We start from the raw sequence: 27408 nt of genomic DNA, 5'->3' as shown, positions 1-27408 counted from the left end.
CCGGGAGCTGTTGGCCCCACCCTCCCCTTCAGTGAAGGCCCTGCAGGCTCCACACCTGCTCTTCAGTGACCCAACCAGGCTCAGCCAGGCCCAGGGCAATGCCAGACTGACTGGAGTGTCCATGGTCAACCCAGGGGTAGGCCCACAACAGGGAAATCAGGTACAGACACAACTAGGCCTCAGGACCACAGAGAAATGACCCTCCACACTGTGCCTTGACTTGGATGACCTGGAAGAATCAGGCTACAGTGGGTTTTTATATGGTTCCCTAAAGAAGAGCTGAGCACATCACTCTGCATCAAGGGCTTTTTTGGGGGGGAGCCACAGGCAGAAGTGCCGGGGAATTACTCTAACTCCAGCAGCCCTTCACAAGTGACTCTCAAGAGTTGGAGCATGAGTACCTGGCCCTGGGTGGGAGGCTATCCTGACACATGGTTCCATCACCTAGAGGGTCTCCCTGTGGGACTGAGTTCGGGTCACCCACTGTGAAAGCTGGTCCTACCTGACTCCTCTTCCCAGCCTCACCCCCACCGCCCCACAGCACTTCCCAGGACCACTTCCTAAATGAGCTGAAACTCTCGTCCCGGGGTCTGTTTTCACATTCTTTCTTCTTTCTAAGAACCCGGAAATGATGTTGCTTTGAGGGCCACTGAAGAATTCTCTGGACAGGCCTTTGCAGCTGGATGAGTCAGCATAATCATACAGGGGTCACAGAGATAATCTAGACTTCCTGGGTGCCCGGGCAGTGCCATCTGGCTCTGCATACCTGGGGCCCCTCGTCTCCTGGGGCCTTGACATCGGTCACTTTATGAAAACAAATTATGTTGGGTAGAGCCTGTCAGAGCCTCTCCAGGCCTATGACTCCCAGAGCTAAGACTGGTCCATGTGAGCTCCCTGAGGAGAAGGAAGGGAGATGATCTAGCAGGTGCAAAGGGACCCTTCTCCAGGAACCTCCCCATCCCCAAGAGAAAACACTGGCCTGGCCCATCCAACATGCTAGAATCCTATTACGTGGGTTTTAGCTCCTCCTCAGCCTCCCACAGCCCCAGGAGCTGTGTGGGGAGCACATATCGTCTTGTGGCTCCCTGTAGCTGGGCAGGGGCACAGAGCGAGTGCGTGGCATCTGGGCGCAGGCAGGATCAACCTGATGCTTTCTCTTGGAGGAGCTGATTTCCCTTCCTGGTTCTGAGCAGGGTATCAGCATCTGTATTAGTTTTCTATGCTTTCCATAGCCAATTACCACATATCAGAACATTATTATTATCGTGTTTGGTTTTTTTAATGAGAGAGAGAGACACACACACAGACAGACAAACAGACAGGAACAGACCAGAAGGGAGAGAGATGAGAAGCATTAACTCATTAACTCTTTATTACAGCACCTTAGTTGTTCATTGATTGCTTCTCTTATGTGCCTTGACTGGGAGGCTATAGCTGAGCCCATGACCCTTTGCTTAAGCCAGTGACCTTGGGCTCAAGACAGCAACCTTTGGGCTCAAGACAGTAACTATGGGGTCATGTCTGTGATCCCACGCTCAAGCCAGTGACCCCTCACTCAAGCTGGTGAGCCTGTGCTCAAGCCAGTGACCTCAGGGTTTTAAACCTGAGACCTCCACATTCCAGGTCGACACTCTATCCACTGCGCCACCACAGGTCAGGCCAGAACACTAATATTTTAGCTCACAGTTCTGTAGTCCAGGTAAACTCCACAGGGTTCTGTCCTAAGAGTCTCAAGGCCAAAATCAAGGTATCAGGGGGCCGGGTTCTCATTTGGAAGCTCTTGGGGGACCTGCTTCCAATCTCATTCAGGGTGTCGGCAGAACTCAGTTCCCTGTGACTACAGGACTAAGGTCCCTATGTCCTTGCTGTCAGCCAGTGGTCACTGTCAGCTTCAAGAGCTATCTACATCCCCGGGCTTGTGACCCTGGTACCTTCAAAGCCAGCAAAGGTAAGTCAAGCCTTTTCACCCTCTGAGCCTCTCTGATCTCTCCTCTGCCACATGTCTTCTGCCTCCAGCCAGAGGAAGTTTTCTCTTTTTAAGGGCTTATGTGACTAGATTGGCCCACCTGAATAATTTCTCCATTTTAAGGAACATTATATCTGCACAGCCCTTCTGCCACATTAGGTAACACAGTCACAGCTTCTGGGGGCTCAGGCAGTAGACAGCTCTATGGGCCATTATTCTGGCTCCACAGCCTCTCCTAGAGCCATTCTCCTGATACCCCTTTCCCCGCTATCACACTTCCCTCTCTCTCCACTCTTCCTCCCCCTAAAGCAAGAGAATAAAGGAAGGAGTGGTCAGAACCTGGAAGCCAGGCCAGGGGACCAGAACTCTAAAATAGTACATACTACTTGAGGTGGCCACCCAACTCATGGTGAGACCCTGGTGGCCATGCTCACACTCCCTCCCTCCCAGGGGCAGATTAAAGATAGCTGTAAATTCTTGACCTGGTCTCATTCTACTTCTTATGGAGAAGTAGGGTCTAGGTCCTATTCTCTTGAATTTGGAATGGCTAGACTGCTTTGACCACTGGAGAATAGCTAAAATGATGCTATGTGTATTCTGGGCTGGGCCTTCAGGACAATTGGCAGTGTCCACTTCCTCTATCCTGGAGCCATGCAGCACTGTGTGTGTGACAGTCTGGCTGCCTGAGGCTGCCACACTGTGAGGAAGCACCCATCACTCAAGTGGAAAGTGCCACACAAAGAGAAAACAATGCCTGACTAGCAGCCCCCACCATTCAAGCCAACCCAGCTGACACCCCACACATCATGGAACAGGGAAAAGCCATTCCCTGTGCCCATCTGACTCCTGCCCCACAGAATCATGAACTATAAGCTCTAAGTTGTGCGATAGTTTATTACACACCAAAATATTACTCAGCAATAATTACACAGCCATACAGAGCACTCCCTCACTGACCCGAGAGCATACAGACACTCGTCCCCAGGGTCCAGCTCCCAGGAACCTGACATCTGAATAGCTAGACACAGAGACTGAAGAGTACTGGGAATTGTAATGACAAAGTTCTGGAGCAAATTTATAGTGGTGTCCCCTACTAAGGCCCTCAGAGCCTCAGCTCCTGCCTTCCCATGGCATGGCTGTTCAGGATTCCTGTGGTCTGGGCACTGCCCCAGTATCCAGCTACTAAATCCCCTTGTGCTAAGTTCCCAGAATCTAATAGTCCTTTTTGCAGAAATGGAAAAGTTGATCATAAAATGAATATGAAAACGCAAGGGACAAATAATAACCACCAAAGCAATCTTGAAAAAAGAATACAAAGTTGGAAGACTCACATTTGATTTCAAAACTTACTACAAAGCTAGTATCAAACCATTTGGAACTAGAGTAAGGACAGACATTTAGAGCAATAGAACAGAACAGAGATCTTAGAAATAATCCCTTACAAACATGGTCACAAGGGTGCCAAGACATTCAATGGGTGAAAAAATAGCCTCTTCAACACAGGGCACTGGTCCCCCTGGACAGCCACAGGTCAAAGATTAAAGTCAGGTCATTATTTTTTATTTCATACAAAATTAACTCAAAATGGGTCAAAGATCCAAATGTAAAAGCTAAAACTACAAATCTCTTAGAAGAAAATATAGAGGCAGATCTTCATGACATTGGATTTGGTAATGGATTCGTTAAAAAAAAAATACAGCAAAAGCACAAACAACAAAAGAAAAAATGAATTGGATTTCATTACAATTTTAAAAGTTTTGTGCACTATCAGAAAGGGTGAAAAGAAAACTCACAGAATGGAATAAAATAACAGAAAATTACATATCTATAAAAGTCTTGTATCCAGAATATATAGGGAACACTCACAATTCAACAACAAAACAAACACACAACCAATAAAAAATGGGCAAAGTACTTTGCTCCAAAGAAAACAACAATGGACAACGAGCACTTGAAAAATGCTCAATGATATTAGTCATTCCAAAACTGCAAATCAAAACCACAGTGCAATACCACTTCATACCCATTAGAATAGGTATAACATTTTTTTTAAAAAAATGGAAAATAATGGCCCTGGCTGGTTGGCTCAGTGGTAGAGTGTCGGCCTGGCGTGCGGAAGTCCTGGGTTCGATTCCCGGCCAGGGCACACAGGAGAAGCACCCATCTGCTTCTCCACCCCTCCTCCTCTCTGTCTCTCTCTTCCCCTCCCACAGCCAAGGCTCCATTGGAGCAAAGATGGCCCGGGCGCTGGGGATGGCTCCGTGGCCTCTGCCTCAGGCGCTAGAGTGGCTCTGGTTGCAACAGAGCAACGCCCCCTGGTGGGCATGCCAGGTGGATCCCAGTTAGGCGCATGCGGGAGTCTGTCTGACTGCCTCCCCGTTTCCAGCTTCAGAAAAATACAAAAAACAAACAAACAAAAAAAACCCGGAAAATAACAAGCATTGATGAGAATTTTGAGAACTTGGAACCATCATACATTGCTGGTCAGAATTGGAAACAGACCAGCTCCTTTGGAAAACAGGATTGCAGTTCCTCAGTAAGTGAAACACAGAATCATCATTTAAGCCAGAAATTCCACACCTAGGTATATACTCAATTAGTCAAAGCAGGTGTTTTTGTACACAGACATTCACAGCAGTTCTATTCACTATAGCCAAAAAGTGTAAACAACTCAAATGTCCATCAACAGATGCATGGCTAAACAAAATGTGGTATAGCAATATAGTGAAACATTCTTCAGCCACAAAAAATGCAGTACTGATACACATTCCAACAACATGGATGAACCTTGAACACGTTATGCTTAGCGGAAGAAGCTAGACACAGAAGGCCACATACTGTGAGTTCATTTATATGAAATGTCCAGAATAGGCAAATTATATAGAGAGAAAACAGATAAGTGGCTGTCAGAGGCTGGGTTGAGGGGGATGTAGGGGAGTGCATGCTTAATGGATATGAAGAGTCCATCTGGAGTGAGGAAGTAGTTCTGGAATAGATAAAGATAATGCTGATGCTTGCACAACATTGTGAATGTACCATATTTCCCCATGTATAAGACCCACCCTTTTCTGAAAAATTTTGGGGTCTAAAAACTGGGTGGGTGCGTCTTATAAAGTTGTTATAGATTTTTTTTACTTGCATTTCCCGCTTTTTCGCACTTGTTGTCTTTGCGCTCATTGTATTGCACTTGTTACCGGTATATTAAGTTTTGCCACCATCTGCCCAAAAATGGCTCAGAAAAGATTTTCGTTCAGTGCTGAATTCAAGTTAAAAGTGATCCAGTTTGCAAAAGTGACTAGAAATCATGCTGCTGAACGTAAGTTTGGTCCTCCTCCAACTGAGAAATCAATCCGAGACTGGCTACGGGAAGAAGAAACCCTACTGAAAACACCACAGCAGAAGAAGGCCATGAGAGGCAAGTCAGCAAAATGGCCTGATGTAGAGAGGGAACTGAAGCTATGGATTGAAGAGCAAAGGGCAGTTAGAATTCCTGTGTCCACAAAGATGGTTCAGCATGAGGCAAGAAGAATTGCTGATGAAAAAGAAGTTACTGATTTCAAAGGAGGACACAATTGGTGCTTCAGGTTCATGAAACAGAATGGACTAAGCATGCGTACAAAAGATTCCTGAAAGCTATGAGCAGAAGGTCCTTGAATTTCATCATTTTCTCATTCAATATCAGAAGACACATCAGTTTGAGTTGGGACAGATTGCAAATATGGACAAAGTCCCCCTTCAATTTGATGTCCCAAGTAACAGAACTGTTGATAAGAAGGGGGTGGAAACTGTAACTGTGAAGACAAGTGGACATGAAAAGAGCCATTATACAGCTGTTCTAGCTGGTTGTGCCAACGGAACCAAGCTGCCTCCCATGCTGATTTTCAAACACAAAACAATGCCAAAAGAAGACATTCCTTGAGGAGTGGTTGTCCATGTTCATGACAAGGGTTGGATGGATCAGGATGGAATAAAGATCCGGTTTGAGAAAGTTTGGAGGAGGAGATCAGGTGGGCTCTTATGCAAACCTGCCCTATTGGTGCTTGATTAGTTCAGGGCACACATAACAAAAACACACAAAGATTTCCGCAGAGCAAAAAACAAAACCTGCTGTCATACCTGGACCCTTGACATCCCAACTCCAACCACCTGATGTCAGCATCAACAAACCCTTTAAAGCTGCCGAGATGAATGGAACAAATGGATGAAGTCTTTTGGGGACAATATGACACCAGCAGGAAGAATGAAGAAACCAACTATAGGAGAAGTTTGTACCTGGGTGAAAAGATCCTGGGATAACATCAAGATTGAGATCATGGTCAAGTCATTTAAGAAGTGTGGCAAGAAGGTGACAGAGGACAATCTGACTTTGGGTGATGGGTATGCAACATAACTGGATGACAAGATAACCTGGACATGTTTTCTTTGAATATATGTACCCTGATTTATTGATGTCACCCCATTAAAATAAAAATAAAAAAAAAAGAAGTGTGGCATTTCAAATGCCATAGATGGAACTGAGGACAAGGCAATATATGAAGACAGTGATTCATCATCAGACAGATGAGGACAAGCTAATGGATGGGAGTTTTGACAGTGATGAGGAGTTGTATGAATTTTATGATGAATAAAGCTTGAGTTCAATAACTTTATGTAATACATTTTTTTTCAAATTTCGGGCCCCAAAATTAAGATGCATCTTATACATGGAAGCGTCTTATACATGGGGAAATACAGTACTTAATGCCACAAAATTGTACATTTTAAATTTTTTTTAATTTTTATTTATTTATTCATTTTAGAGGGGAGAGAGAGAGAGAGAGAGAGAGAGAGAGAAATGGGGGAGGAGCAGGAAGCATCAACTCCCATATGTGCCTTGACCAGGCAAGCCCAGGGTTTCGAACCGGCGAGCTCAGCATTCCGGGTCGATGCTTTATCCACTGCGCCACCGCAGGTCAGGCTTTTTTTTAAATTTTTTAATTTTTATTTATTTATTCATTTTAGAGGGGGGAGAGAGAGAGAGAGAGAGAGAGAGAGAGAGAAAATGTACATTTTAAAATCATTACAATTGCAATAGAAAAGGGAGAAATAGTAAGAATATTACAGAATTTATGTTAAGTCAAAGGCCCTGAAAGATAGTGAGCACTACAGAGTTGAGAGAGAGAGAGAGAGAAAAGAGGTGGCAGCACCAATTCTTGGACACAGAGGAGAAAACAATGAAAGGGAGTGGAAAGGCTTACCAGCCTTTTTTTTCTTTTTTTTTTTTTTCAGCAAGAGAGAATGAGAGAGAAATTGAGAGAGAGAGACAAACAAGTCAGGGAGAGAGATGAGAAGCATCAACTCGTAGTTGCATCACTTTAGTTGTTCATTGATTGCTTTTCATATGTGCCTTGGCCACAGTGCTCCAGCTGAGCCAGTGACCCCTTGCTCAAGCCAGTGACCTTGAGCTCAAACCAGCGATCTTCAGCTCAAGCCAGTAGAGACCATGGAATTATGTCGATGATCCCATGCTCAAGCTGGTGACCCCGCACTCAAGCTAGTGAGCCTGTGCTCAAGCCAGCGACCTCAGTGTTTCAAACCTGGGTCCTCAGCATCTCAAGTCAACACTCTTATTTACTGTGCCACCACCGGTCAGTCAATATCAGCCTTTTCTAAAGAGAGTGGTCAGCAAGAGCCTGCGAACTCCAACCTTTAGCTCTGTTCATTACTCAGAGGCAAGTCTTCTATGAGACAAAGAACTCTGATGGCCCCCAGAACTTTGGCACACTCCTTGGGGAGCTCTGTCTAGAATGTCACTGGAGCAGGGTTCAGAGTGCATGGACATGGGGTACTATCCAAACACTGGGCTCTCTGACACCCAAAAAAGGAAATGATATTGTTCTGCACACTGTCCAGGAAATTCTGACCCACCTGCAGACAGAAAGATCCCTCACAAACTCCCATTCCTGACTGTAGGCCTCCAGAGATGGTCCCCCATCAATTTTCACAATGGAAGGCTTTCAGCTATGACTGAGGGACCCTCCCTGTACACCCAGCTTCATCTCACCTTACCAGTTTCTTCTCTTCCCCTCTGCAACCATACTAGCCTACTCCAGGGCTCACCGCTTTGTGCTCCTCCCACCAGTCAGCTGGTACCTATGCTGTTCCCTCCACCTGGAATCTTCCTTCTCTTCCTCAGCTGGTTAAATCCAACACACTCAGATCTCAGCTCATTTGCTCATTCAGCGATGTGCCTCATTTGTCTATGTGACTTTATTAATGTCTGCCTCTACTCTAAGTCCAAGGAATAAGGACCAGGGAACTCGGGGTTCCACCCTCCTTCCCCTGCCCACATGCTTACCGTCATTGATCCTCCCAGCCAAGGACTCTGCACTGAAGCCAGCAAAGATGACCGTGTGGACAGCTCCAATCCTGGCACAGGCAAGCATTGCAGCCACAGCCAGTGGGGACACAGACATGTAGATGGCCACACGGTCCCCTCGACGAACTCCATGCCTCTTCAACGTGTTGGCCAGGCGACACGTGGTCTCCAACAATTCCCTGTGGCAGAGAGAAGGTCATCAGAGAAGGAGGATGCCCAAAACCATGTCAACACAACAAATTAAAAAATAAATTAAAAAAAAGAGAAAGAGAGATGGAAGATGCCCAAAACTCAGAAAATTTTGGAGTGGAATAATTCTGCAAGTACTACACAACCAGCCAGTGCCTGGAGGATAGCAGTCAATAAAATACTTGCTGCATTGTAAGGTCTTTTAAGAAAACAATGTTTTTAACTTTGTAGACTGGGATTGACAAAGATTCACTGTCACACTGCTGAGATAAAATGACTCCTTGTGTTCATTTAAAGCAGTGGTAGTCAACTTGGTCCCTAGTGCCCACTAGTGGGCATTCTAGCTTTCATGATGGGCAGTAGCAGAGCAATCAAAGTATAAATAAAAAGAGAGTTAACTATAGTAAGTTGTTTTATAAAGATTTATTCTGCCAAACTTAGCAAAAATCCAACATAAAGTACCTGGTAAGTAATTATTATTATATGCTTTAATTTGCTATAACTCTGCTTTTTAAATTTTATAAAGTAAAGTTACTTCCCTACTTTATAAATCACCATTACTGTGGAACCAGTGGGCGGTTAGAAAATTTTACTACTAACAGAGATACAAAAAGGGGCATTAGGTATAAAAGGTTGACTACCCCTGCTTTAGAGCATGGCTTCTCACAGATTGCAAGTGTCCAAAGCCTATATCATTATATCCCTGAGCCTCTCAAAACATTCACCTCCAAAATAAAGATTGAACAAGTAAGACAGTGGGGGAAAACCAAGACCCAGTTCTCTGAATCAACACAGGCACCAAACAAGACTCATCAGGCAGGGTCCTGGTCTCATGCAGCTGTTCACTGGGGGTGGGGGTGGGGAGGGCTCAGCACAGCAACCCTCCATGCAGCCCCAAAACATGGTTAGTGGGTAGTGAGGGCACCCCATTTCTCTGCATGCTAAGTACCATGGGATGGAGACAACTGTGCCCTGGCACCATCCCACACCTCTCCCCTCTTGCGCATGAGCCCCTTCTACCCTCCATCATCAATCAGCACCCTGTATCTCTTTCAACCAGCTGATTGGTTTAGGAGTTAGCACATGACCAAACCCAGCCCAATCAGAGTCTATGGCAGTCAAATCCAGGAGCTTCCCACTTGTCTAGAGTAGAGCATGAAGTGGAGACAGAAGCTGGAAGAGCGGACGTGAGCTGGAGACAAAATTTCACCTTGTTCCAGTGCCAGTCTGGCAGGACCCGGACTTTGCAAATAACCACTTTCCCATTTCTGCTATATGTGGTCTGATTTAACTTATTTAATAAAACAGCTAACAGAGAAGGACAGAATAAGGGGAAACCAAGGTCCTCCTCTTGTCACCAGGTTGTGTCACATTAGTAAATCTGTAAACTTCTACTTTCCTTTTTTCACACTTGTTAATAAGCCTGAATTCATCAATCACTTGTACTCATTAATTCACACTTAAAAACACAAAAACAAAAGAAACTAGAGAAAAACTATTCAGTATTGGAGATTAAATAACAACGTGTAGTCTGAAATAATCTGATTCCCTAAGAAGTCCCAATTCCTTTCAGTTGCCTTTTTGAAAATATATATTATATAACTATATATGCATATATGTATATTTATCCCATGATTCTACTTATGGTTTCTCGGCTGTGTTGAAGATCTAGGAGCATCAAAGCCTCATGTGCCCCATGAGCAGCGGCTCCAATGCTGCCAAGAAGTTATAAATGGCAGTCTGCTCCTTCATTGATCTGGACTACCCACGGCTGCAATGTAAGTGATTATCCTTTAGGGATCTTGCTCCTGCAAATTCCAAACACTGCATTTCTTTAGTGTGATACAGAACAGCAGCCCCCGGGTCAAAAGAACCCCAGCTGTCATTCATTCCCAGGCGCCTCTGGTATCTCTGCTCTTTGGTGGAGCCTAACAAAGTATCATAGGAGACACCAGAGGACTTGGATTTCCTATCTCCTGGTCCTTTAAGAGAAACACTAAATCATCTTGACTACTAGTGTCTGACTTTTGCAGGTCACCTACAGGTCTGGGTTCTCACTAGTGATCCCAGATTTTAGTATGCTACCCATAACTTGAGGACAAGTCCGTTTTCCCAGTTTGAAGCCTTGGGGAATATACGGGATGCTCAGTTGCTGATGGGATAGCATCAGCCCCCGAGAAACCAGTTTATTCGTATAGGACAAAATAATGCAACAAGAGACCAGTGTCTCAGCCTTAACACAGGGACTTGAAACTCTCAAGCCTGCCTACAGTGAACAAAAGGAAATCTGAGCAGGAGATAACCTTTGAAATGTCACTTCCATCACTTTATGATCTGATGACTTCCCAATAATAGTCTCGGGACCAGCACTGGGCTCATTTATAAGTGATAAACCCCATTCATTCTGGAAGATATCCCCCAGGTTTTGCTGATCGGTGTGAGAAGGTCGATCCACCCGTGCTGAGCTCACTAGCACAGTGTGCATCTTTGAAGGGTAGATGAAAGGGCTAGACCTAATTTGTTCAACAGCTGAAGTCAGACTCGTCCTGAGAACTGACTCAGCCCCGGAAGAGATGGGTGTTAGCATATTAGCAGCAGCAGTGAGCAGTCGGGGCTCCTCAGAGAAGACACACCAGCATCACTCCCTGCTGAAACAAGCCCACTAGAAAAGCTGGCAAAAGTAAGATTTGCAGCACTGATGTAGAGACCTGGGATAACAGACTTGAAGACTGGGTCTGAGTTTCTCCAGTAGACGGTGAAGAGGATGAAGATGAAGATGGTGACACGAAAGAGTTCAGTATAGTTTGGTTTGTTTTTTTGTTTTTTTTGAAGTTTTCCTTAACTTTGCTTGTATAACTTACTTTAGGAACTATTTTAGTACTGCTACTGTCCACTGGAAAAACTGGGAGAGGCTTAAATAGGGTCCACGAGTCCCCTCTGGAGGCAACAGCAGAAGCATTCTTTTCTTTGGGCCAATCACCAAACTCTTTCCGCTCAGGCCAGGTTTAATATCAGAGCTTTCCCACAGTAAATCCCTCACAGCAGGTTCTCCTCAACTCGTTCCTCCAGGCCCAGTCTCATACTTCCAAATGGGCTTCGAACCATCTACTCAGATTTCCTTCTGTTCACTGTAGGCAGGCTTGAGAGCTTCAAGTCCCTGTGTTAAGGCTGAGACACTGGCCTCTTGTTGCATTATTTTGTCCTATACTAATAAATTGAGTTTTTCACAAACCTTGGCACTACTGAGCCTAGCTTTTTTTCTTGGAGTGGTACATCTGCTCCCAGATCCACTACCATCATTATGTGCTCCTCTGCCCATGAACACATTAGTAACAGAGCCAGAATTGTTTGTTACAATACCATCTGGAGTTGCTACAGTATCACTCTTACTTACTGTTTCTCTCCGAATTTATTTTCGTAAGACTTTCCATTCTTTTTGTCCATACTGTTTTTCTGAATAAAATTCCTGGTTTTAATACCTGCCTTCCCAAAGGTGCTGGACTTTACAGTCTACTTCAGATTAGTCTCTACAACTTGGTTGGTTGCCATTGAGGACCCTAGAAATAGGGTTGGTGGTTTCATCAGAACCCAGGTTCTTTAAAGGTATTTCAGTTCATGAAAGCCTGCTTTCTTCTTTGGTGTCTCCTGGTGCTGCTGGAGGGTGTGCTCTGCTCATGTTTCAGTGGCTTTGGCTGGGCTTTGGGTTCCCCTTGGCTCCATGCTGTAGGCCAGGGGTCCCCAAACTTTTTAGACAGGGGGCCAGTTCACTGTCCCTCAGACCATTGGAGGGCCAGACTATAAAAAAAACTATGAACAAATCCCTATGCACACTGCACATATCTTATTTTAAAGTAAAAAAACAAAAAGGGAACAAATACAATATTTAAAATAAAGAACAAGTAAATTTAAATCAACAAACTGACCAGTATTTCAATGGGAACTATGCTCCTCTCACTGACCACCAATGAAAGAGGTGCCCCTTCCGGAAGTGCAGCGGGGGCCAGATAAATGGCCTCAGGGGGCCGCATGTGGCCCGCGGGCCCATAATTGGGGGACCCCTGCAGTGGTGAGGCTGCTGGTGATGGCCGTGCTGATGGCCAGGCTGATGGTGGTGCCAATGGTGGCTGTTGTGGCTGGGTGTGTGGCAGTGGCTGTGATGGGGCTAGAGCTGAGGCTGAGACTGAGGCTGCGGCTGGCCAGGCTTCTCCTCCACTGAAAGCGGCTGTGACTCTGGCTGAGGCTGCAGGCTCAGGCTATGGCATCATCAGGATCTGAGACTGTCTTTCTTGTCTTCTTTTATTCTCCAACATATACACCCTAACAAGAGCTGGCTGAACAAGCCAGGAAAGGGTGGAAATTCCAGGAAGAATGAAGCCTGCAGGCAAAAATCAGTTTAAAAACCCAACACCATAGCTAAGAAAACAGTCTGCACTGGAAAGATCCAAGATAATACCAACCCCTTCCCAAGTGGATATTTTTTTCTTTTTTTTAGAAAGTAAATTTAATGGACTGACATTGATCAATGATTATTATAATTGCACATAGGTTTCAGGTGAACATCTCTATAGCATTTGAACTGTTGATTGTTTTCTGTGCCATCATCCAAAGTCAAATCATTTTCTGTCACCTTATATTTGTCCCTCTTCATTTCCCTTCCCTTCACCCCCTCCCCGTTAACCACTTCACTTTCATCTATGTCCACAATTCTCTTTCACATCTCACTTATGCGTAAAGTCATCTACGTCTTAGCTTTTTCTGATTTACTTATTTCACTCAGTATAATGTTCTCAGGGTCTATCCATGTTGTTGTAAATAGCAATGTCATCATTTCTTGTGGATGAGTAGTATTCCATTGTATATATGTGTACCACATCTTCTTTATCCAGTCCTCCATTGAAGGGCACTTTGATTGTTTCCATGTCCTGGCCACTGGGAATAATGCTGTGATGAACATGAGGGTGTATGTGTCTTCACATACCAATATTTTCAAGTTCATTAGGTAGATACCCAGTAGAGGTGTTGCTGGCTCATATGGTAGTTTCCAGTTTTAATTTCTTGAGGAACCAAAATATTTTCTCTCTCCTGTCTCGTTGATAACAGTCAATCTAAAGGTGTGAGGTGGTATCTCGTAGTTTTGATTTGCATTTCTCTAATAGCTAGTGAAGATGAGCATCTTTTCATGTATCTGTTGGCCATTTGTATTTCTTCTTGGCAGAGTGTCTGTTCAGGTCCTCTCCCCATTTTTCACTTGGATTGTTTGCTTGTTTGTTGCTGAGCTTTGTGAGCTCCATATCAATATATATATTGATAGTAATCCTTTATCGAAGTTGTTGTGTGTAAATATCACCTCCCATTTGTTTAGCTCTCTTTTTATTTCTTATTGGTTTCTTTAGTTGTGCAGAAGCTTTCTAGTTTGATATAGTCCTACTTATTTATTGTTGCCTTTACTTCCCTGGCCTTTGGGATCAAATTCATAAATTGTTCTCTACAGCCAAGGTCCATAAGTTTAGTACCTATGTTTTCTTCTTTTTCATTTTCTTTTTTTTTTTTTTTCTTTTTAAGTGAGAGGAGTGGAGATAGTGAGACAGATATCCACAAGCGCCCTGAACGGGATCCACCTGACAACCCCTATTTGGGGCCGATGCTCTAACAACTGAACCATCCTTAGTGTCCAGAGCTGATGTTTGAATTGAGCCATTGGCTGTGAGAGGAAAAGGGGGAGAGAGAAGAAAAGAAAAGCAGATGGTCGCTCCTCATGTATGCCCTGACCGGGGACTAAACCCGGGATGTCCACACACTAGGGCAATGCTCTATCAACTGAGCCAACTGGCCAGGGCCATGTTTTCTTCAATGTAATTTATTGTTTCAGATCATGTATTTAAGTCTTTGACCCATTTTGAATTAATTTTGTGCGTGGGGACAAACAATAGTCAAGATTTATTCTTTTGCATGTGGCTTTCCAATTTTCCTAGCACCATTTATTGAAGTGGCTTTCTTTTCTCCATTGTGTGTTTTTGGCTCCTTTGTCAAAGATTACTTGTCCATATATATATATATGGTTTTATTTCTGGGCTCTTGATTCTGTTTCATTGGTCTGTATGTCTGTTTTTCTGCCAATACCATGCTGTTTTGATTATGCTCTGTAGTATAATTTGAAGTCAGGTATTGTAATACCTCCAGCTCCATTCTTTTTTCTCAGGATGGCTTTGGCTATTGGGGGTCTTTTATGGTTCCATACAATTTTTTGTTCTATTTCTTTAAAAAATTACATTGGTATTTTATTAATGGGGATTACGTTAAATTTGTATATTGCTTTGGGTAATAGGGCCATTTTAACTATTTTGATTCTTCTAATCCATGAAAATGAAATATGTTTCTATTTCATTGAGTCCTTGTAGTTTTCAGTATATAGGTCCTTCATATCCTTTGTTAAGTTTATTCCCAGGTATGTTATTTTTCCATTGTTGTAACTTTTTAAATTCACTTTCTGCAGTTTCATTGTCGGTGGTAGAAAAGCAGTAGACTTTTGTACATTAATTTGTACCCTGTGATTCTTTTGGTTTATTGTTTCTAATGGTTTTTTGGTGGAGTCTTGGGGGTTTTCTATATACAAACAAGATCATGTCATCTGCAAAAAGTGATACCTTTACTTCTTTCCCAATATGGATGCCTTTTATTTCTTTCTCTTGTCTGATTGCTTTGACTAGGATTCCAGTACTATGTTGAATAATAGTGGAGAGTGGGCAGCCTTGTCATTTTTCTGATTTTAGAGGCCAAGCTTTTAATTCTTTACTATTTAATATGATATCAACTGATAGTTTGTCATATACGGTTTTTATTATGTTAAGGTACTTTCCTTCTGTATATAAATGTATATATTTTATTGTTCTAAACATAAAGGCATGCTGTATCTTATCAAATCCTTTCCTGCATCTATTAATAGGATCATATGATTTTTGTTCTTTGTTCTGTTGATGTTGTGTAATACATTGATCAATTTCCATATATTGAACCACCCTGTGCTCCTGGAATGAATCCCACTTGATCATGATGTATTAATTTTTTAATGTGTTGTTGTATTCAATTTGCTAGTATTTTGTTTAGGATTTTTGCATCTGTATTCATTAGAGATATTGGTCTGTAGTTTTCTTTTTGTGTGTTGTCCTTCCCAGGTTTTGGTATTAGAGTTATATTGCCTCAAAAAATGTGTTAGGAACATAGCTTCTTCTTCTATTTTTTGGAAGACTTTGAGAAGAACAAGTACCAAATCTTCTTTGAATGTTTGGTAGAATTCAGCAGTGTAGCCCTCTAGCCCTGGCCTTTTCTTCTGGGGGAGATTTTTGATAGTTGTTTCTACTTCCTTCCTGCTTACAGGTCTATTTAGGTTTTCTACTTTGTGACTCAGGCTAGGAAGATTGCATAGTTCTAGAAACATACATTTTTTCTAGATTGTTGAATTTAGTGGCATATAATCTTTCATAGTATTCAACTATAATCCTTTGTATATCTGTGTCATCTGTGGTAATTTCTCCTCTTTCTTTCAAATTTCATTTATATGAATCATTTCTCTTTTTCCTTAGTGAGTCTAGCCAGGGGTTTGTCAATTGTATTGATCTTTTCAAAGAACCAGCTCTTGTTGTATTAATTTTTTCTATTGCTATTTTTGTTGTTGTTTTTTGTTTCATTTAGTTCTGCTCTAATTTTTACTATTTCCTTTCTTCTGCTGACATTGGGCTGCATTTTTTCTTCTTTTTCTAGTTCTTTAAGAAGTGATGTTAGGTTGTTTACTTGGAATCTCTATTGTTTCTTGATATAAGCCTGTAATGATATAAACTTCCCTCTTATTGCTGCTTTTGCTGCATCCCAGATGTTTTGATATATTGTGTTGTCATTCTCATTTATCTGTATATATCATTTGTTATCTGATTTTATTTCTTCTTTGACCCAGTCAGTATTTTAAAGTATGCTGTTTAATTTCCACATTTTTGTAGGTTTCTTTACTTCCCTTTTGTAGATGAATTCTAATTTCAAAGCTGTATGGTCAAAGAATATGCTTGGTATAATTTCACTCTTCTTGAATTTGCTGAAGTTAGTTTTGTGGCCCAACATATGGTCTATCCTTGAGAATGTTCTATGCACCCTGGAGAAAAATGTAAAATCTAGATGTTCTGGGATACATTCTTTATATGTCTATTATATCTTTTTTGTCTACTGTGTCATTTAGGGCCGATTTTTTTTTTTTTTTTTCTGATTGGATGATCTATCTAAAGCTGTCAATGGTGCATCAAAATCTCCAAATATGACTGTGTTTTTGTCTCTCTCCCTTTTTGTTCTGTTAGTTGATGTCTTATATATTTGGTTGCTCCCTGGTTCCGTGCATATGTATTATGAAGTGTTATGTTTTCTTGACACAATGCCTCCTTTATCATTATGAAATGTCCATCTTTGTCTCTAGTTATCTTTGTTGTCTTGAAGACAGCATAGTCTAATTACGAGTGTGGCTACACCTGCTTTTCTTTGGGTACTATTTGCCAGGAGAATCGTTTCCCAACCTTTCACTTTGAATCTACTTTTGTTGTCCTTGCAGCTTAGGTGTATCTCCTAAAGGCAGCTTTTTAATCCAATCTGCTCCTCTGCACCTCTTTATCGGTGAGTTCAGTCCATTTACATTTAAGGTAATTATTGACATTTGAGGATTTCCTATAGCTATTTTATGTTTTGTTTTCTGGTAGCTATGTCTCCTTTGGCTTTTTTCCTGTGTTTCTGTCTGTTGTTTTATTTGATGTTATTCCATGCTCCTTCCCTCTATTTCTTCTGTTTTTTAAGTTCTGTCTTTCAGTTTTGCTTTTTTTCATGGATTGTTACCATTAGGTTACTGAGAAAAAATGTTTTTCATTTATACAAGTCCTTTGTCTTATGAGTGCTTCTGCACTTCATCCCCCTTAGCCACTTCAGACCTTTATCCTCTCCCCTTTTATGCTTTTGTTGTCTCAGATTATCCTTGTTTATATTGTAGCTTTGTTGGAGCTTTTAGTTGTACAATAGTTTTGTTTTGTTCTTTGTATCTGGTAGAATAACACCCTTGAGTATGAACTGCAATGGGGGTTTTCTGGTGATAAGTTCCCTCAGCTTCTGTATGTCTGCAAAAGTTTTTATTTCTCTTTCATATTTGAAGGATAACTTTGATGGATATAGTATTCTTGGCTGGTAATTCCTCTGTCAGCATTTTGAATGCTTGGCTCCATTCTCTTCCATCTTGTAGAGTTTCTGCTGAGAAGTCTGAAGATAACCTAACGTGCCTTCCTTTCTATGTGATGTTCTTATTTTTCCTAGCTGCCTTGAGGATTCTTTCTTTGTTATTGATTTTTGAAAACTTTATTATGATGTGCCTTGGAGAAGGTCTGTTTGTGTTGAGGTAACTCAATGTTGTTTTCTTCTTGGATTCAAGGCTCTAACTTCTTCCAATAAGTTTGGAAAGTTCTCATTAATTATTTGTTTGAATAGGCTCTCTATTCCCTTCTACCTCTCTTCCTCTTCTTCTGATACACTCATTATTCTTATGCTGCTCTTTCTGGTGAATTCAGACAATTTTTGTAGAGCTCTGTCAGTTTTTTTTAATTCATGAGTCTCTCTCTTCTCTCTGTAGCATCTCTAGTTGCCTGTCTTCAATGTCACTGGCTCTCTCCTCTATCTTCCCTTTTCTTTTCTTTTTTTTTTTTTCATTTTTCTGAAGCTGGAAACAGGGAGAGACAGTCAGACAGACTCCCGCATGCGCCCGACTGGGATCCACCCGGCACGCCCAACCAGGGGTGACGCTCTGCCCATCCTGGGCGTCGCCATGTTGCGACCAGAGCCACTCTAGCGCCTGAGGCAGAGGTCACAGAGCCATCCCCAGCGCCCGGGCCATCTTTGCTCCAATGGAGCCTTGGCTGCGGGAGGGGAAGAGAGAGACAGAGAGGAAAGCGTGGCGGAGGGGTGGAGAAGCAAATGGGCGCTTCTCCTGTGTGCCCTGGCCAGGAATCGAACCCGGGTCCTCCGCACGCTAGGCCGACGCTCTACCGCTGAGCCAACCAGCCAGGGCCTATCTTCCCTTTTCTATTAACTAAACTTGCTAGTTCATTTTTCAATCCATGTATTGAGTTTTTAACAAGTTTTTAAAGTTTCAGTCTCCTTGGTGAGGTCTCGTTTTGCTTTCTGAGCTCATTAAGTTGCCTATTAGTTTTTTCTCTCATCTTGTTAAGTATTTTCAGAACTTCAGTTTTGAATTCTCTACCGTTTAACTCCAAGGTTTCCATGTGATTGAGATTGCTTTCTGGGGTTTTCGTTTTCTTTATGAACTGCATTTCTTTCTTGGGTAGCCATGGTATTTGATTTTATTCTGCCTTGAGGGCATTTCCGAGTGATATTATTTTTAAAAATCAAGCAAAAACAACGTTGAAAAATTAAAAATAAGAAAATAAAAAGGTAAAACTGATAATATAATTTTTAAATAAAAAAACTAAAATAAAGAATAAGAGAAAATACACACAGAAAACAAAGAACAGAAACCAAAACATAATAATCAAAAACAAACAAGGAAAAACTAGAAAAAAGAAAAAATTCTAAGAAAAATCTCCCCAAACTCCCAAGCAAAAAGAGTTTTTTCTTCCAGTAGGTGGTGCTGTATTATAAGTTTTAGCTTTGTGAAATTCCCAGTCCAGCCTCTGCTGAGAAGCTGCTGGAAATGATGGAGGTGAGGCTGCAGTCTTGATGATGGGCGGGGTGTGCTGTGAGGTGTATGGCTGGCTCTAGCAATGGCAATCTCATGCCTCCAGGTGCTCATTCCTGCATTTCAACAGACCAGGAGACCAGACATGGAGCACCTCTGCTCTTCAAGGGAGAGAGTGGTTCTGTAGATCTAGCAGTGGGGTCTGTTTCTGCCACTCTCTGTACCTGCAAAGGTGGGGAGGCGGGATTTGGAAGGCTGGGGGACCACACTTTGTATTTTTTGCCTCTGTCCACATGTGGGCTGCTGGAAAACCGTGGGAACAGTGGCAGTGACCCCTTGTGCTGCTGCTGCTTTGGTTCAATATCTCCCTAAATTCTCTGCTCCTTCCAGCAGAAGGAGACCCAGTTATGCTGGGTTTTTCTCCTATCCAGAGCCCACTGAGAGTGCATCTTATCTTCTTTCCCCTTTCTCCATCCTTCCCACCTTCAGTCCATTCAGTGCATGGATCTTTCAGGCAACATTGCGAGCCCAGATGAGGCTGCTTTACTGTTATAGTTGTTCAATTTGTTGACATTTCAAGGGGGGAGATCAAGGGTACCTCTCACGCCACCATTACTCTGATGCCATGCCTAAGGGACCTTTTGACAAACTTTCCTTCATTAGTATGCTAAAAATCATGCCCAGGGGTGATTTAACAATAATGAAATACAATGTGCAGCCAGGCCTGTTCCCAGCATGTTTATAAACTGAGCATGCTCCCTTGCAATCCCTAGATCTTGACATCCTTTTCTCAGAAATCCTCACCTCTAAACCCATCTACCTGCCACCAACCCTTTAAGACTCTCCTTATTTCTTCAAATCAAAAAGAAGGTGTCTTTAGGGCATAAGTTGCCCTTTTCCTTCCTCAATCAAAAAATAAAGTTTCTGCTCAGCTTTACTTAATATAGTCTCATTCCAATGGTCTGAGCAACACTGAACAGAACCTGATTCTGGTGCCCCTGATAAGGGTTTGGTGACACTCTCTGTAGTTGGGCAGCATACTGGTGGGACCACACCCCTGCTCTCTGCAATGCTCAAAGAGGCCACTAGTGGGCCAGCGACAGCCTCTACAGACAAGCTTCAGGCCAGGGTCAGACCGGCCTTCAAGCTCTGCAAGGCCCCACAGGCATTTGCATTTCCCCTCTGTTCAAGTCATCATGGAAAGGGCTACAGAGAAAGGTAAAGCTCAGCAAGAGGCTGCCAGAAAACCACAGCAGAATACAGATGAGAGGCCCCCACCTGAGGCAGGGAACTCAAGGGGGCTTTCGTTTCTTCTCAAAGCCATTACGCAAGGAGACTAGATGAAAACCAGGTCATAAGCCCAGCCTGCACTTTGCCCCACCACTGCCAGCAGCTCCTGCCCAAGCTGGCTCCCACTCGCTTCTGTGGGATTTCACCTTTTCTCCTTAAAGCTTTCAGGAGGACAAAGACACCTTTCATTAGCACCCTACCTATCCCTTGCTAAGTTTATGATGAAGAAAGAACCCCCCAACATCCGTAACACCAAAGTTCCTCAAATTCAGGGGCCAGAAACACCCCTACTACTCTCTAGGAGAGGAGGCTGGGCTGGCCTGTGACAGTGCTGAAGAGGCAGCTATGGTCAGTGACACAGAGAAGTAACTCAAGTCCAGTCCAGGCACCATGTTCAGCTCCAAGGACTTTGGCCTCTGGGCAGCACTCGGGGAGGTGGAAGCTTGAGTGTGCATCACCGATCCACAGTGATCAAATCCTGTCATTCTGTAGACCAAAGGCAGCAGTTTGAAGTCAAAGAACAAATGTGAACTGTCCCAACAAAGAGACCTGCCTTAGCTATCTACAGCAGCTGCACAAGCACAGAGCTCACCTTTCTCAGCTGCCACACAATCATCTAAGAAACAGCAAGCACCATCCACCTCATGCACCTCTCACAAGCACTACTGAGACTTATCACCCACCTGAGACCCTGCCAAACATTAAGCAGGTATTTTCTTTCCCATCAGATATCTTTGTTTGAAATAATTTTCTAAAATAGCTAAAATTGGCTAATTCATCTTACTGAGCTCCTAAGATATTAAAAATATCATCCTAGGGCCTGGCATAGTGGATAAAACATCAACATGGGATGCAATAGTCTCAGGTTCAAAACCCCTAGGTTGCCGGCTTGAGCAAAGGCTCACCAGCTTGAGCAAGTGGTCGCTGGCTTGAGCGTGGTATCATTGACATGACCCCATGGTTGCTGGCTTAAGCCCAAGGTCACTGGCTTGAGCAAGGGGCTCACTGGCTTGGCTGGGGCTCCCTCATCAAAGCACATATGAGAAGCAATCAACAAACAATTAAGGTGCCGCAGCTGTGAGTTGATACTTCTCATCTCTCTCCCTTCCTGCCTCCTTCTCTCTTTTGAAAAAATAAATAAATAAATAAATATCCCATTCTTGGTACCATGAGGTGAGTGGGACATTAGACAGAGGAAATGAGAGGGAATGTTTCTTCCAGGAGTACAGATCTGACTGGGGAAATGAAGGTACGTGCACGGGAGCGTGAAGTGTACTTATCATCTACATTTGGTGGTGCATTGCTGAGGGCAGTGAGGAAAGCCTCTGGAGAGGTTGGTATGGGGAGGAGGAGCAAGGCCACAAAGGGGAAATAGATGAGTGAATTTTCTCTACAAGGGCCAAAGTCACTTGGCTGCCAGAGCTAGGCAGTTGACTCATAGCTTTGGCATGTCAGAGGGTCTGTAGACCACAGTGAGGCAACCCTTGTGTTCCTGGAGGGTCAAGGGGACTCAACATGTGCCCAGGGCTGGAGGCAGGGTCCCACATTCCTGCTGCATCCAGAAGAGAAATTTCTTTTTTTTTTAATTTTTTTAATTTTATTTATTCATTTTTAGAGAGGAGAGAGAGACAGAGAGGGAGAGAGAGGAGAGAGAGACAGAGAGAGAGAAGCGGGGAGGAGCTGGAAGCATCAACTCCCATATGTGCCTTAACCAGGCAAGCCCAGGGTTTCAAACTGGTGACCTCAGCATTTCCAGGTCGACGCTTTATCCACTGCGCCACCACAGGTCAGGCCCAGAGGAGAAATTTCTGATGAAGAATTTGATCCAGGTAAATCTATAAGCTCACTCCCCTTCCTATCTGCTCTGCCAAGGCCATAAACCTCAAGGTCAAAGGAATCCTTGAAGGGCAGAAGGTGCAGCCTCCCTGGAGTTCAGAAATCTCATTGTCACATTTTTTTTAAGAATATATATATATATCCTAGCCGGTTGGCTCAGTGGTAGAGCATTGGCCAGGCATGTGGATATCCTGGGTTTGATTCCCGGTCAGGGCACACAGGGGAGGCAACCATCTGCTTCTCCATCCCTCCCTTCTCTCTCTCTCTCTTTCTCTCTCACTCACTTGCTCTCTTCCCCTCCTGCAGCCATGGCTCAATTGGTTCAAGTGAATTGGCCTCAGGTGCTGAGGATGACTCCTTGGCCTCCCCCTCAGGTGCTAAAAAATGGCTCTGGTTTTTGCTGAGCTACGGAGCAAAGTCCCCCGATGGGCAGAGCATCGCCCCCTAGTGGGCTTGCTGGGTGGATCCCAGTTGGTGCACACACACATGGGAGTCTATCTCTGTCGCCCTGCCGCTCACTAAAAAAAATTTTTTAATTAAAAATAAAAGATATATGTATAAAGATTTCATTTATTGATTTTACAGGAGAGGAGAGAGAGGGGAGGAATAGGAAGTATCAACCCAAGCAGTCTCACCCCAGTCATTCACTGCTTGCTTGTCCTATGTGCCTTGACCTGGCAAAGCCCAGGGTTTCAAACCAGCAACCTCAGTCTCCCAGGTCAACACTCTATCCATTGCGCCACCACAGGCCAAGCTCACTGTCACATTCTCGAACACAGCAGTCCAGCCTCTGTTTAAACATCACACTGCTGGGAGTCACCACCTCACCGGGTCACCTCTTTGTCTCTTCAGTAGAGAGACTGTCTTCCTAAAGTTAGACTAAGATTTGTAGCCATTCAAATTCCATCCCTTGGTCCTAGCTCAGCCCTTTAATGCTACCCTGAATAAACCTAATTTGTCATTCAGTGACAGCCCTTTAGAATCCTAAATATCCACAATGGCGCCATGAAGCCTTTCATCGCCCAGGTTCTCTAATCCAGCCCTCTAAGGCCCCACTTTCCCTCTCTAGATACCTATGGGTTACCAAAGGGACCCCCAAATTCCCATGATATCTGCCCAGAGCAAAGGGTAGGTACTCAGACCCTTGAGCTCAACTCTATTTAACCACATAAATTAAGAGTGGCTCAGCTCTGGCAGTTTGGCTCAGTCATACAGTGTCGGCCTGGCATGTGGAAGTTCCGGGTTCGATTCTCAGGGGACACAGGAGAATCGACCATCCGCTTCTCCACCCCTCCCCCTCCCCCACCCTTCTCTCTTCCCCTCCTGTAGCCATGGCTCCAATGGTCAAGCAAGTTGGCCCTGGGCACTAAGAATGGGTCCGTGGCCTCGCCTCAAGTGCTAAAATAGCCTGTTTGCTGAGCAATGGGGCAGCAGCTCCAGATAGGCAGAGCATCACCCAGTAGGGGGCTTGCTGGGTGGATCTCAGTTGGAGTACATGTGGGAGTCTGTCTCTGCCTCCCTGCCTCTCACTTAATAAAATAATTTTTTTTTAAAAGGAGTGGCTCAAATTTAGTGTGGCTGCTAGTCCACCCTACTCCCTGGTGCTTACACCAGTAAAATGCTGGCTGGCCTTGGGGAAGAAAGGAGACCTGCTACAGCCAACTCCTCAGCATCAACTGGGAATCATGTATTTCAATGCTAAAGACATAATCTACTACAAGTATTTGTAAGCAATATGATACCTGCCCAAACTCAGATGGTATAAAGGCACTCCTGGCCCAGTTCAGCCCAAAACAGGACACAGCTGGAAATAGATTTCAGAAGAAACGGAGAAAGAAAGACACTGGTATTTATTCATCTGTCTTCAAATCAAAACTATTTTTTTCATGGTTACTATTTGAAAGTATCTCTCCTTCCTAGACATTTCCTGATGACAGCCCAAGGGAGTAAGCCCATGTGTGCATGTTTTTGTATTTAAGGGGAACGAACAATTTGCTCACTTCCTAAAATTATTCTGGCTCTTAGGAGTCATTAAATAAACACCAGGTATGAGATTTACCTCCTTTAATGTCGATCTGCCCCCACTAAGTACAATCTCATTTGGGCGGAGACTTGGGGATTTATTGCCTCCTTCCCAGTGTCTAGAACTGAGCCTCGCTCGCTGAAGATGCTCTATCAATATCTGTTGAATGAATGAGAATTGTGGATAAGTTGAAACTATGAGAGCCTGCAGGCCCTGGATGACTTGAGCTCATGCTCAAACCATGAGCACCTGCCCACTTTCCTGAATCAAGAAAGGGCGAGGCTGGCCATCATCTTATTATCCCTCTGGGAGAACACCCTGCCCCTTTGAGACTTTGAAAAGGGAACCAGAAAGGACCACTCTCACTGATAAACCAACTCACAACTACTTTTCTCTTCATTTTTTTTCTACCAACAAGAGAAGTAAACCCAAGGAGTTATGTTGATACGCAAATGGAAGGCCTGTGATAAGACACAGCAGTTCATAGACAGTTACTCCTCTAAGCCTGGGTGACTAGAGAGGACGGGTCAACTGGATGGTCTATCAGGCGTCCCCAAACTGCGGCCCCGAGGCCATTTATCCAACCCCCTGCTGCACTTCCGGAAGGGCACATCTTTCATTGGTGGTCAGTGAGAGGAGCACTGTATGTGGTGGCCCTTCAACGGTCTGAAGGACAGTGAACTGGCCCCCTGTGTAAAAAGTTTGGGGACCACTGGGATGCACAACTTGACACCTATCTTTCCTCAGTATGCTTCTCTAGAATCCTTCAGCAAAACAGTTCTGAAGGACAAAGGTCAGTGAGAGAAGAAACGGACTGGCTTGGGGAAGCAGAACACAGCACGAAGGACTGACTCACGGGAGAGCAGGGCATGGGGATGGCGAAGGAATCACATCTCAGAGCTCTGTGCCCCCTGGCAGACTCCTCTGATCCAGACGTTACTGCAGCCACTAAATCTGATTTGATGGTGAGGAAATTTGCTCGGTCTGCTGTTTAAACCACTGAGAGAGTAGAAGCTCAGGAAATTCAGCTGAACAGGCTCATAAACCCACTAGGAAGCTCCTCACTCATCACTATTTAATTTCATGACTATGGCCTTGAGGAAACAGAAGTTGCAGTGACATATAAAGCAGCAGCCACACTTAAACACAAAAAAATCCCAAAGCTGGTATTTTCCCGGAAGGCCCCAGACACACTCAGGACTCAATGCACACAAGAGCTGAGCGGTCACTAGCAACCCCAGGTCAACTAGTGAATCTGGGATCACTAGAGCTTCAGGTTTTCTAAGTTTTTTTACAAAAATAAATGTTTTTTCCTTGAGGCTTTGCCATAGTCTGTAAAAACTACTGGACTCAGAGTTTCTGTCTCAGGCCAGACAACATCTGATCAGAGATGGTTTTTCCACTCCAGCTCCCCATGTACCGAGGGCCTAAGTTGTCCTTATTTATAGAATGGCCTAATGATATGGCCCACTTTCAGGGTACCTGTGAGGACTGCTATGGTCTGAATGGTTGTGTCCCCCAAATTCACATGTGGAAATCTTACCCCATTCAAAAGGTGATAGTATGAAGCGGTGGGGCCTTTGGGAGGTGATATGGGTTAGTGCCCTTATAACAGAGACCCCCCCTGAGCTCCCTTGCCCCTTCGACTATGTGAAGATACAGTGAGAAGGTGCTGGTCATGAGCCAGGAGGAGAGAGCCTCACCAGAATGTCACCATGCGAACGCCTCCAATTTGGACTTCCAGACTCCACTACTGTGAGCAATAAGTAAGACACCTATCTGTGCTGTTTCATTATAGCAGCTAGAACAGACTTAAAACAAGAATCAAATATGAGGTCCCATGAACAGTAACTGCAGAAAATGGCAGAAAAAGAAATTTAGTGAAAACTGGTGCTTCCTTAAAAGAAGATGGGCACTTCAGTGACCTCTTCTCAGGAGGGAGAATAAAAATGCCAGTCCGCATCTGTGTAAGCTGCAAGTACCCGTCATTCAGTGACTCAGAATGAAGGAGCCTCACAAGTATCTGAATGCCAAGCATGAAACCGTCCGTCACCTGCAGGGCCTACCTGCTGTGTCCCTGTGGCGGGGGCTGCTGGGTGGCTCTGAGAAGGGTACATACATCACCTACAGTCAGAGCTACTACTGGCCTGCATGTCGCAGGCACTCAGCCTGTGGCCTGTGGTTGAGAGAGGCTGGAGGGAAGACAGACAGACCCATCCTGTCATGCTGTGTACCCCACCCACGCATCACCTGCTTGTCACCCCACAGTCTCCATCAGCAATTCTACCCCTCCTGCCACCCACTAGAGCACGGGAAACCTCCTCTCTAGCCCAAGCCGTGGTACCGTCAGACCCACCATGTCTTACCCCCTCAGCATCGAGGGGGCTAGTTCCTTCCCTAGCCCCAATGCGTTACTATCTGTGTACCCTCCTGTCTACCTGACCCCACTCACATTTCCTGCTCGTGGAATGACAACAGGAACCGCTGTTAAGTGAATGTCCGGTGCCCAGTACTGCTGAGTCCTTCACACATCCATTTAACCCTCACAGCAGCCTGTGGGCTGTGTGCTATCATCACCCCTCCCCATTTTCCAGATGAGGAAACTGAGGCACACAGAAGTTAAGTGACTTTCTCAGATCTGGGTCCAAGGGTCTTGTCTTAGAACCTGTTCCTCTAACCCTCAGCATCAGGACTGCTCGCTTCCTGTTGCTAAAGTGCCTGGGCTTCATGACTGATACCGTTAGCCAATTACTGTAGTGTAAACAGTCCCACCACAGTTGATTTCCAGCTTCTAGCACGACTTACTGAGCCAGGCATTGGGAGGAGGAGCCCCTGCAATAGCAGACCCAGTCCTGTGTGCCGTCAGCACCCCAAAAGCAGCCTGTGACCCCTAACAAGGCTGTCCTTAAAGGTCACTTCAACCAATTTTTCCTTTAAAAAAACCCCAAAACAATAGTGGTTAATTATTTAATTCATTTTATTTAATAATTATTCATTTAATAATAAAGACAAAATTGCTAATGAAAATGGAAGTCGTT

General features: G+C 44.1%; 1 protein-coding gene and 1 pseudogene across 1 annotated transcript in view; both read right to left on the bottom strand.

Annotated features, from left to right (window-relative positions):
• ACSS1 (acyl-CoA synthetase short chain family member 1) overlaps positions 1-27408 on the bottom strand; it is a 66151-nt gene that overhangs the window by 19718 nt on the left and 19025 nt on the right. Inside the window, exon 3 of the mRNA XM_066386951.1 lies at positions 8304-8503. Coding sequence (XP_066243048.1) covers positions 8304-8503 — 200 coding nt within the window. The remainder of the gene's footprint in view (positions 1-8303; positions 8504-27408) is intronic.
• LOC136405650 (FMR1-interacting protein NUFIP2 pseudogene) lies at positions 10262-13161 on the bottom strand (annotated as a pseudogene).

The sequence above is a fragment of the Saccopteryx leptura genome, chromosome 5, assembly GCF_036850995.1.
Source record: "Saccopteryx leptura isolate mSacLep1 chromosome 5, mSacLep1_pri_phased_curated, whole genome shotgun sequence".
In the NCBI taxonomy this organism is placed as follows: domain Eukaryota; kingdom Metazoa; phylum Chordata; class Mammalia; order Chiroptera; family Emballonuridae; genus Saccopteryx; species Saccopteryx leptura.
The sequence above is the reverse complement of the archived record's forward strand: the minus strand, read 5'-3'. Positions and strand labels throughout refer to the sequence as shown.